This window comes from Haliotis asinina, chromosome 9, assembly GCF_037392515.1.
Source record: "Haliotis asinina isolate JCU_RB_2024 chromosome 9, JCU_Hal_asi_v2, whole genome shotgun sequence".
Taxonomy (NCBI): Eukaryota; Metazoa; Mollusca; class Gastropoda; order Lepetellida; family Haliotidae; genus Haliotis; species Haliotis asinina.
This window is the reverse complement of record NC_090288.1, coordinates 10,045,880-10,057,992: the sequence shown is the minus strand read 5'-3', so window position 1 is coordinate 10,057,992 and position 12,113 is coordinate 10,045,880. Positions and strand designations below refer to the sequence as shown.

General features: G+C 40.3%; 1 protein-coding gene across 1 annotated transcript in view; it reads left to right on the top strand.

The window, feature by feature from the left end:
- The window catches only part of LOC137295787 (rho guanine nucleotide exchange factor 12-like), a 172,775-nt gene that overhangs the window by 153,646 nt on the left and 7,016 nt on the right, over positions 1-12,113 (top strand). The window contains exons 13-17 of the mRNA XM_067827330.1: positions 702-818; positions 2,129-2,303; positions 5,401-5,516; positions 9,399-9,492; positions 10,054-10,136. Coding sequence (XP_067683431.1) covers positions 702-818; positions 2,129-2,303; positions 5,401-5,516; positions 9,399-9,492; positions 10,054-10,136 — 585 coding nt within the window. The remainder of the gene's footprint in view (positions 1-701; positions 819-2,128; positions 2,304-5,400; positions 5,517-9,398; positions 9,493-10,053; positions 10,137-12,113) is intronic.

The window sequence follows — 12,113 nt, the reverse complement described above, 5'->3', positions numbered from 1 at the left end:
TGTGTGCCCCTGGAAAAAAACACAACCCTTGCTTTCGCACAAAACCATATTTGTTTAAAAAAGTATTATCACATGTAACACAAATACCCCACGTAATGCTATGTGGCGAATGGGAACAGCTGTAAGATGTAAGATTAATATAAGTATAGATACAACCTTTCTGTTATCGACCCAGTCAGCTTGTTAGTATCGTAGTGTCCCACAGGATTCTTAGCTGGATTTTAAAACATACTTAGCATAATGATACTTTGATGCGGAACTGTTTGAACCTTTCTTTCAACCAATTTGCACAGCATGCACAATGCTTCCATAAATTTGTTGGTCACATCTGAAGTAGGGAAATAGCTACTGGGGGCATCAGGACGAGCTGTCAGTAGCTATACATATAAGATAAAGACATGGGTATAAGATAAATTCACAAGATAAGTAACTGAAACGTAGCATTATAACTTTATTTGCATATTTAACCCTTGGTATTTACCAACGGAACTGATGGTATCAGAAAGAAGGAATATTGGTTACTGAAACGGTGTACTTCATCTTTATGTTCATATTAAATCATATCTTTTGCTTTCCACCACTGGAGCAGCCTTTGGTTTGAATTGACTCGTGTATACATTCCTCGCGGGTAAAATAGGATACAATTGTAAATACACTAGTAAATATTCTGACGTATTTATGTAATAATTCTTTTCTTACAGTTTTCTGCTCACTCCAAAGACGGCGCCGTCTATCACACGTATTGTCTCAACTACACAAATGCATTATCATACCTGGAGAAACTACGGCAAAATGCTGAGTTTGCTGAATTTGAGAAGGTAACCAATGCTTCGTGATTTTCATAATTCAGGTGGTAAATAATGGATGACATGCAGTTAACCAATTCCCCAAGACTGACCACCCAATCCCCAAAGTCGCCTTATGCTGGAAGCAACGTCTGCATTGAGTCTTTAACTACCAGGAATCCTCAAAAAGGCGTACTACGCTTCTGTGATTATGTGTTTTCAGTAAAAAGCTGATTGTATGAAGTTCCAAATTACTAAAGTTATGTTACGATTTCGATGTTCCTTTTAATTATGAAAAAGGACAGACGACTGGTATTTCATGACCTTTCAAATTTTAGAACTGTAATGACAAAAGCGTTCAACCATGGGATGATATTTGAAGATTCCTCTACCTGACATTTATAACAAGAAACAGATATATTAATGTTCTGCATCAGACTCGCCTGATTCAACTTTAGCTCACTTGCTGAAGTCAAGTGAAAGCTTTTGGTGGTCTGTCAACTAATCATGTTCCTAATTGTTTGGTTGGCATTCTAGAAGCTGGTTGGTCAATAATAACACAAGCAGCTTTATCGATAACAACTGAATTAATAAACAACAAGTCGTTATCTATAAAGTCGTATTCTGTATTATTTATTATGTTCCTGATTTGTATTTGAGCCAGGTGAGAAATATGTATATTAATCATTTTACCATTAAAATTATCGCTCTAGGATGTGAATGATCATTCTACACAAGACCAAAACCAATATTAGAGAATATTTGTCTCACATCCACGGCGGCGTTGTCTTAAATATTGAGCCCATGCCCATCAATAGAAGTTGATCACGGGGAGTCCTTGAATGGGTAGCCGTGTTAGGTAGCTGACCCCCTATAGCTTCGAGGACTTCTGTCTTGCCAGACAACGAGACATAAGTGATCAATTCAGGCAGGTGTGTTGAAAACTGCCTCTGTTCCCTAAACTGAAAATAGGTACCAAGTGTGATAAGCCATATGACATTAACCTTATGAGATAATAATGTACATCATGCGCTTGATAGCGATGTGATATTCTGTCTTATCATTATCTGTAACAGAGTTTCATTTTCCAGCATTATCATAATTATTATCATATTATGAAAAGTGTAATGACATTCAGCTCACACGAAAGCTAGATTTCATGAGCTCTGAGCATCAAATGTCTTCTTTTGAATTGATGTTAATACTTTCGAACATCACTGCTGACAGAAGCTTATGCTATGACTAGATTCGTTACGTTTCAATGTGACAAAAGTGAGCTGCAGATCCATGGCATTATCAGACTGCGCAGCATGACCTTACAGTGACGATTCTGTGTGTTACAGTGGGGTCAGCAAGACGCACGCTGTAACCGTCTCCAGCTCTCTGACCTTCTTGTAGCTCCCATGCAGCATTGCACCAAACTTCCGCTTCTGCTCAATAACATCCGGAAGTACACAGCAGACGAACTTGAAAAGCAGCAGGTGACAGAATCGCTTGAGAAGGTGGAAACCTCATTAAGTAAGTTGAAATAAATTAGATTGTGCTGTCTGAGACAATTAGTCAGTTTTGACACGACCTTTAAGCAATAACACAGCAATATTGGAAGGAACTGCATCAATGGAATTGACAGACTGAAACAAATGCAGTCATTTTTATGCCAACTGTGTCACTGAAAGGTTTACTAATGCCTGCAGGTTTTTTTATGATTACACAATGCCGTTTAGAAACTGGTCAAATGCAACATATGTCAACCCCAAATATGACATATGTTGCATTTAGGTTTTTAGTTGTAAAATGTCATACCCACATTTATGACCAAGGTTGACTCCTGAGTTTCTATGATTTACCTTAGGCAAGCGAGTTTGTTCAAACTTGCCTCGGTGGGACAAGTCATATGACTATATATAAGCTTTAAGCGCCTAGAAGGCAGCCTGGGTTATCTTTGGTAGGATTACTAATTGTCTGCGCTATCAACATACTGTCAGTGCAATCAGAATAGACTAATTATTATTATTATTAATTAATTAATAGTACATATGTTTTGCAATATTACATTTTTCTGTGCTTAACAGATTCCAAAAGACTTTCATTTGACCATCAATGCAACACTGTTCTCACTACATCTCGTGTGTGTCCATCTCGCATACAGAGCCAGGTCAAAACCCACTGACATAAACACATACTGCCACCCCACGTTGTACCTGAAATGATGGAATTCAACAGTCTCCCCGTGGTATTGACACAATATACAAACTCGCTCACTTTGGACTCCACATGAAACTAACAGTATGTGCGGTTTACCTGAAATGCAGGCACAAAAAACATTCACTTACGAACATACTAATGGTCAATGTCACTTTTGAAGCCATCTTGACCAGTGGAACACGATTTAGTCCAGTTTTATTCAGTTAAGGGTACATGCAGCGGTTCAGCTTCGATTCAGGGATAGGTTTGCAGCAAGATATAACAAGTCTACTTTTTTGCATTTCTTCCAAAACTGAAAGCCACTCATGTTCGCATAATTGGTTGTCACATTCCCTGAACAGTGTATTCCATTCTACTTGAGCAAAAAACCATGACAGGTCTGGTTCGAGTGACAACTCAGCTGCTACCACCAGCTTAAGCAAAAACTCGAGAACCAAATGCAACTATTTGACAATGCTATTTAGCGCAGTTTGGATTTGGGAGATGCTTCAACCAGCAGAGGAAGCCCAGAAGTTGTTACACGGGCTCATTAACAATAACTGTGTTTTGTGTTGGGTATGATTCAGTATTGTGTTGGAACTCCTGGCGTATGCGTGTGTGTGTGTCTGTGTCTGTGTGTGTCTGCGTCTGTGTCTCTGTGTCTCTGTGTGTCTTTGTGTGTGTGCCTCTATGTGTATGCTGCGTTAACGTCTCAAGCACAAATATTTCAACTATAAGACAGCGCCCCATCATCACAATCGAGTGACTGATATCATGAACACCCATCAGGGGAACAATGGAATGCCATCAACCAATTAAGGCACTAAATCTGAACACCCAGGTTATTTATGTCACATTGCCATTATAGATTAGGGGATTAAATAAGGTCATGGGCGACTTCCTCTTGACACTGCGCTCTCGTTAATCCGGACACTGTCTACGTTGATACCAGACAATCTGGACTGTGAATAGGAGGAGACGTAATGATAACCAATACTCTTCCGACTTGGTTCCTGGCAATTGTTGGTGATGAGCCGATAGCTCGGCTGGTTCGTGTCTGTGTTTGTCTTGCAAAACCCCCAAGAACCGCTGCTATAATGGTTAACATATTAGTCACGAACGTCTCGTCATTTACAAATTGGCTTCATTACCGAGTTGATGAAAGAGAGGGACGCCATGACGTAAAGGCGGCAGGAGTATCATTCAAAACAGTTTAACACAGGACGTATGCCCCTTAGAAAAACCGTGTGACAGTGCGGCCAAAGTAATGCTGATTTTAGATCATAACAGATGGTTGTCAAGCTTCAGTTACCAGTAAATCAACTCAGGTTGCAAAAAGCAATCCAGCACAGAGATTCTCTTATTTCAAACTCGCTCGCTTGGTGAAATCTAGACTAACGCTCTGTCTCTGAATATATAATTTTGGTAGTAACAAACCCATATAAATTGAAACGGAGCTCCAGGGAGACCAGAAAGTGAGAACCTGAAGAAATCTACATTTCCTTAATACTGGGCTTTAGCATTGAAGAGATGGCTTGTCAGTTGGGAAATTATGTGGTTCAGGGACAGCAAACAGACTAAAGAGAAATCACGAACAAAAGGGTTTGGGAACAACCCAGTTGAGGAGATAGTAACCTTGATAAATTAGAGAGAATCGGCTATTTGGCGATGGGCTGATAAGAAGTAACTTTGGCTTGTTTTACATGTATATGCAATATTCGTTTGTTTGTGTGTTTACGCCGCACGAGCTAGGTAACATCCCGGCTATTTATGGCGGCGGCAGACTACTAGTCCCAGTACAGATTCCTGATAATGTTGGGTGAATAGAGCCGATGTGAAGTGTTTATGCCTTCGTTTGTTGTTTGACGCCGCATTCAACAATATTTCAGCTATGTGTCGGTGGTCTGTAAATAATGTAATCTGGACCTGGCAGTCCATTGATCAACATCATGAGCATCGAATAAATTACCTCTTGACGGAACACAGACACCTACAAAACATCAAAACCCCAATTTACTGCTCGGGCGGTTAATATTCGTGTTTGATATACAGAGGATCTTTGTGTTTCCTCCGCCGTGGGTAGTTGTGGAGGTTCTCTTTCAAAATAATGAACCGTTGCAATAGTTACCTAAACCATCCCTCACTTGCCAGAATTAGGTTGATGTGTGTGTCCCATGACGTTGTTTATGGGAAGTTTAGTTTAACAGTATTTCATTTCCAACACTAAGCGTGGAGTCGGTATGGGAGAACATCCCCACTAAGTGATGCATTGCAAGTCTCAGAGTTTTAACACTAATTCAACCACAATCACATACAAAACACACACACTTGCACTTTGATGGCGACTGTAAACTGACCTCTCAGTGATGAATTTTAGTTCCTGTGACGATGTGTCTGACACGATAACTGATGAGATGTTTCTGGATTACAGAACAGCTGGAGGACAAGATGAAATGGGTGAGGAACTATGAGCGTGTGCAGGAGATTCAGCAGCTGGTCGTTTGGCCTGCTGTGACCGACCTTGACCCCAGGGTCTACATCCCAGAGGTTAGTTCACCATCAAGCTGTTATCATTCACTTGTTTTGTATATGTTCTCAAGAACAGAGAACAGATGGATAATGTTAGACCGCCGCTAAAAGATTAATAATTAATACGGACATTGTTCGTCCAGGTGGGATTCAGTTTTCACACTAGCAGTGACGTTTCATATTTACCTTACAATCAGAGGTTGTCTTGGAGCACATGTGTTAAGGGAGGCGGGCGGTGGGGAAGCCTAATGGTTAAAGCACCCACTCGTCACACTTAAGACCAGAATTCGATTCCCCACATGAGTGAAATGTGTGAAGCCCATTTCTGGTACCTCCACCATACTGCTGGAATATTGCTAATTACTTGCTCAGTCAAAGGAAGGTAGGGCAGTCCAGTGGTTAAAGCGCTCACCAGCTAAAGACTCGGGTTCGATTCCTAACCAAGCGCATAAGTGTTAAACCTATTTCTTAAAGACCGTATTATTGTCTTGATCCCTAACTTTTAGACTGATGTACTTCGTACCCATTAAATGAGGAACCCGAACTTTTATGGTTGGTGTGATTATTAGGGTGGTGAAATTTTCATACCTGCATTACACTGTCGCCGTCACAAAACCACTCGACTTCATTATGTGTCACAAGAAGTAGCCGTACAATCTGATTAATGCATTGTCAGCAGTATTTGGTATTTGTAAAGGTTGTTAACTCTCGACACACGTCTAATGAAATAACAATTTCCCTATATGACTTCAGGTTACACCCCTAATTACATTCAATTTGCCATATCCATCACAATGTAACCGACGCGTAGAAGTGGTGTTTATTAACCCAGTTGGAAGGATGTAAGTTGAGACTGTATGTCAGTTAAATATCAGATTTACAGAATGACGTGTTCTGTGACGGCTCCCTATTCACCTAGCAAGGAGGGACATGTTTTTCAGTTTGTTTTCAGTTTCTGCTACTCAGTACTAAGTTTACAGACTGTATGTTACCTTTTATGGCATTTATGCGTCATTTCTACACGCACAGTAATCTAATGAAACGACCTTTGCAGAAACACATTGTTCACAGCAAATATGGTATCATATATTTATACACGCTGCGGGTAATTTCGTCGGCACCTATAAAATCTCACCTCACTAATTTCATGAATATTCTATTTACGAAAGTTCTTAATGAACTAAACTGTGTTTTCCTCGGGAATAATAAAACGACGAAAATAAGACATAAACAATCTTTTGGCGTAACGGACTTACTACCAGACTCGGTTCATGTGTATTAATCTAGACCTTCGGGCAAAGTACCGTGTGAGGGAACTTCTTCCGCCCTTGTCATGTAGTCCCCAGCGTTTCTATGATCGGAACATACTTCCTGAGGGAACTGTTCTGGCTCATGAATGCAGATCCTTAGGGGTATGTCCAGTAAGTGACATGAGTATGTCTGGCCATTGTCCACGCACGGTTAGACCCGGTGAGATATTGACCCCGGCCGCAGAGGATCTTGTAATTCTGTTAACGAACGTGACGCTAGCGGTTCAATTCCTCAAGGCGTCATGGAAGGGGCAGGGAGAGACAATTTGGTCACAAATAAACCGGAGGATCGGTTCCTATTCACAAAGTCATCATCAGTTTGCCGTTATAGGGATGGTTACAATTATGGTAATGTGGGATGGAGGTAGCCTGACCACACTAAGAATGGCCTGTCTGCTTCAATTTAGAAAGATTTATAGCTACACTGAACACCAACGAATTTGAAAGACCCGTAGCTTCACAAACGTAAAATATTTACAGTGGTCTTTCTCACTGCCGATTAGACTACATGTATTTCCTAAACTCGGATCGCATAACGTCCAGAAGGCGCATAAGAAGACTGTCCAGACAGAATAAACGAGACTTCTAATGGCTGAAAAGAGCGCGATTTCAGTGCAAATCGAACAAGGTTTCATAGCCATGCACTATGATGCAGGGTGAACAGATAACATGATATTATTAAATCAGCGAGTGTTTAAAAGTGTTTCACGTTCCGGAAGCCATATGTTACGGTAAATTGTACTCTGAGACATATCTGTGAGCGAGACACCTTAACGAGTACGCAAAGTATGGAACGCTATGTCAAGTCACCCTCGGCGCTGTTCTTCGCTGGTCAGAGTTGCCTCCCTTGTATACACTACAAACCTTTGATCGTTTGACTGAATCCCGGTTGGTCCCTGATTCTAAACCCGTGAAGATCCGGGTGAGAATTAATATTCAGTAACCCATGCTTATCGCAAAAGGCAACAAGCCGAATCGGGTGGTCAGGCTCGCTGACTTCGTTGACACATGTCATCGTATCCCAGTTGCGTAGATTGATACTGTTGCTGTTGATCACTGGATTGTCTGGACCAGACTCAGTTATTTATAGACCGCCGCCATATAGCTGAAATATATCTGAATGCAACGAAAGACAAATCCAAACAAACCAACGCCTTGTTTATCAGCACATTGCGTGTGTTTTGTTGTTCCTACAAAGTGGTTAAAATATAACAGGTTCTCTTCCAACAAGTGGCCGACAGGCCGTGTTAAATCTGAAACACTGCTCAAAGCGACAGTAAATCAAACTCACTCACTCATTCACTCAATTCCAGTTTCTTCTACCACGAAAACATGTGTTAACAGTAAACCATTAAAAAGGAGTACCGTTGTGTATCATGAAACTGCATTGTGAGTCCTCATCACTGATGACGCAAACCGGTGTACAAACACACCTGTGCCTGCATGCACTGCTTACTCACACCACCATCTGATGCAAGCCTCTTGTCATATGTTCTTTTTGCATCTTCCGCATTAATCTCGGTCACCTCGAGGATGGAGGATGCATAATGATGCACACGAGAACCTGAAAGTTTATTGCCTGTCGTGTTTAAAAATAATCTTTCCGATAATATATCTTGAATTTTTTTTAGCAAGTAAGCTGAAACGGTTGTATGTTATTTGTTATGATGTTCCTAGTATTGCATTCTAAGTATCAGTTGTTGAAAAGCATCATCTTCTAGATTGTTTAACATTCCAACTAGCGGGTTGTCGTTCAATAACTTGAAGAGTAAGAACCGATTTGTCTGTAAGGTACCGGCGGTTCTTTGCAAATCACTGCTATTTTTCTAGTTGAAACCCATTAAGAGTTACGTCAATCTGTCATAGAGACCATGAAGAGAATGTGCCCCAAAACGCCCACGCAAGTCTAGAGGATAGGGCAAGTCTAGATTGCCACCGCTTCAGAAAATTTACAGAGTCTCAGGGCTCCTTTTCATTATATTATAGTTTGCCTCTTTCTGTAAAACATGTTCATTACAGAGATTTCGTTCTTAGTCTAGAGTTACGTATGATCTAAACCTTCGTGTAGCAGGTTTGGGTTTCACCTGTATGTTATCATATATAATGATTGGTTATTACTGTTTTCAATATGTTATACTTTTATTCAAATTGTAATGAACTACACCTATCGCTGCTAACTCACCGTTCTGTATGTTTCACAATCCAACACAATTCGCTCAATCAGATTTGCTTTCAACAAAACTGCTAAACAGACATTCTTAAATGGTTAGAGGGATCTCCCGGCGTGTGTTATTATTCACAAACAGCCTGAAGGCAGCGACTTCTCAATAGCGTGAATTACAAATCTTTAGTGCACGCCACTGAGACATTATCAATATACAGTAGAATCTGTCTAAACCGGCACTCATTGGGACTGAAGAAATAATCCGGTTTAGACAATGTGCTGGATTGTAGAGCTGATGATAAATATACAAGCCACGGATGGGCTTTAGATTTTATGACAGAGATGACAACATGCCGGATTGGACAGATGCCGGTTTGGACAGCTTCCATTGTACTCGCGTATTTGACAACTGATTAATTGTTTCAGTGCTTAAAAGCTACGCTGGGCAAGCAACCGTGTGAGAAACTCCTAGCATGTACGAAGAGGCAACTCCTGTACGAAGGCCAGCTGGCTCTGATTGGTAGGTATTCCCTTGCCGTTATACTTAATGTTCGTTCAAGTGGGCACAATTGTCCGAGTCTGCGTTGTGATAACGATATGAACGGTAGAACTAATGTTGATTATGCTTTCTGATATTAGGTTTGCTCGTTTGGGGTCTTTACCAAAGTATTAAACGTCTAATGTAAATGAAATTGATTCACTTACCGTTATCTCGATTGTGGTTATGGTCAAGGAATACAACGTCAGTACAGGCGAATACCCAGTTTTGTCTGTCATGGGACACTGTTTCCATTTGGGGTAAAGGGCAAAATAGATGTGCAAAGTATGTGAAGTGCAAATGAGTGATGACACCAGGTGTTAGCGAAATGGATAAGCATGCCCTGCTCTTTGGGTAACTCCTACGTACATAATTTGCAATAAAAGTGTGAGTGAAAATGTTCAGTGTAGCAAAAACATCTTGAAGTTCTCCATTGCAGTATACATGACTACAAGTATTTCAAACAATGTTTCATATCATGTGTAGAGTAGTCGTAGAATCATTGCAATGACAGTTTTTCCCTCATTTAACATTTTGTTTCAGAAACGACCAAGTCTGTAGAGGTGCATATATTTGTTTTTGATGACATCTTACTGATAACCAAGATGAAGAAAACCCCAAGAAAGGTAAATATACGTCCGGTATTATTATTCTCGAACCTCTGAAATTATTAGTAAAACAAGAAGTATTAATAAATGTATTAGAAAAATGATAAATGTAAGAGACAATAATATGTAAACATCCATGTCTCTTAAAGAAAGAATCTGCAGTCATTGATATTTATGTCCACTGGCTATTATTCACACAAAATATTTGAGATGTATTATTATTATGTCAGCTTGGAATATGCGCCTAGACCACCAAACGCGCCAACTCATAAAGCGAAAGTTTAATACATTATTGGACAGGACTCGCACGGATATAAATTTCACATTACTGTCAAAGACATTTACAAATACACATCGCTTGCATTTATCTGATTAGTACCTCAGTGAGACTGGTTTACGTCGTGTTGCTGTGAAATACGCTCGGAATGAGACAGGGGTGTTCTTTAAGTCCTCCGTAATTAGTGTCACTGACGGAAAGCTTCACGGGAGAGAATCCAATAGGCTTCTCTGTTCTTGTAAAGTAGAGACGTGACCCCTCGTTATGGAGCAGATTGTTGAATATGCTCAGCAGTTCATGAGGATTCGTAAATAATATCCTTGTTTCCATTACAAGGTTATGTCGGGGCTAATGAATATGACTCTCTTTGCTTTGTTAGGATGCCTTGTAAGTTGCAGGCAGTATAATGAATATTGTATTTCTATGTATTCATGCCAATACAAATTGTAATCATCTAGTAGACATTACGGAAAACAAATGAATCACGAAGATTGATACATATTCGGTCAATGGCCGCGGGTTAAGATTAATGAAAACACAAACAAAAAAGTGATGACCCCTGGTCACATGTTATTTGTTTATGGTGCCTTGGGGGATTTTTTAAGAATAGAAAACTACCATCGCATTAGCCTGCTTTAATGGTCGATTTATAAACAGACTTGACACAATCGGGTTACAGTAAGCTGTACTGTACACCACCGGGAGTGTTTTGAGGGATAGTGCACGCCTAGTAATCTCCTCATCTGAAGCTAATCTGAAAGCAATTTGGTCAGTCCTGTTTATTTAGCAGGAAATCCACAAATCCACACTACCAGTGTTTGCTTTGTAAAATATGGGGTCACAGGTAAATAGGCCTGTACAGTAATGAGTGTCGGAATTACGACCCTGCGGGGGTGAGTTCATCGATGGCGCCACACCACACGGCGCATACTCAACTGTTGTTTCATCTGGTTTACAACATTCAAACGCAGCTGTCAGATTGTCCAAAGGAAGAATCTTTCCATATGCCACACGTAACACCTCAGTGATCATCAGTATGTCGGATGCAATGAAGCATGTCGTATCAGTGTTAAGTAGGTGAATACTTTGCTTGCCTTACCGTGTGTTTATGACCATTCATTGGGTGTGATAAGACACACTTGGTAGGATCACTATTTGAAACTAAGTAATTAGTGATTAGAACAACATCTGGTTATGACATGGAATGGACTGCACATTAAGCAAAGCTTTGAGCAGCTATTTCTTATCTTTGTAGACGGTTGTGTTTTATCCTCGGTTTACTTATGATCATTCGTTGTATCAAGAGATGCATTGTACCTTTAAGTTATACTGTATTCCGGGCACACGCCTATCTCTCGAGCATAATATTCTGACAGTTTTTCATCATTAAGTTATTTGGCGACAAATATTCAACTTGGAATTGTCACCGAGAGTAAGGTAACAAATATCAGAATTATGTTTTCACTATTATATTTGTAGATAGAAGCCACTTAACGTTTCGGGTGACGAGCCTTGGGCCCTTGGACAGACAATATACTTGCTTTGCCTCATACCCCGACAGCGTCGTGTGTTGTTCTTAGTATTAATCAGTAATTAGACGTTAATGAGTAATCACTATGGTTGGTTTATACACGTACTTCATGTACCGTCATTCCACTCGCGGGATGTGTGTTGCACCCTCCTAAGGGAGTTGGGAATTCATACTCTCTACACTAATA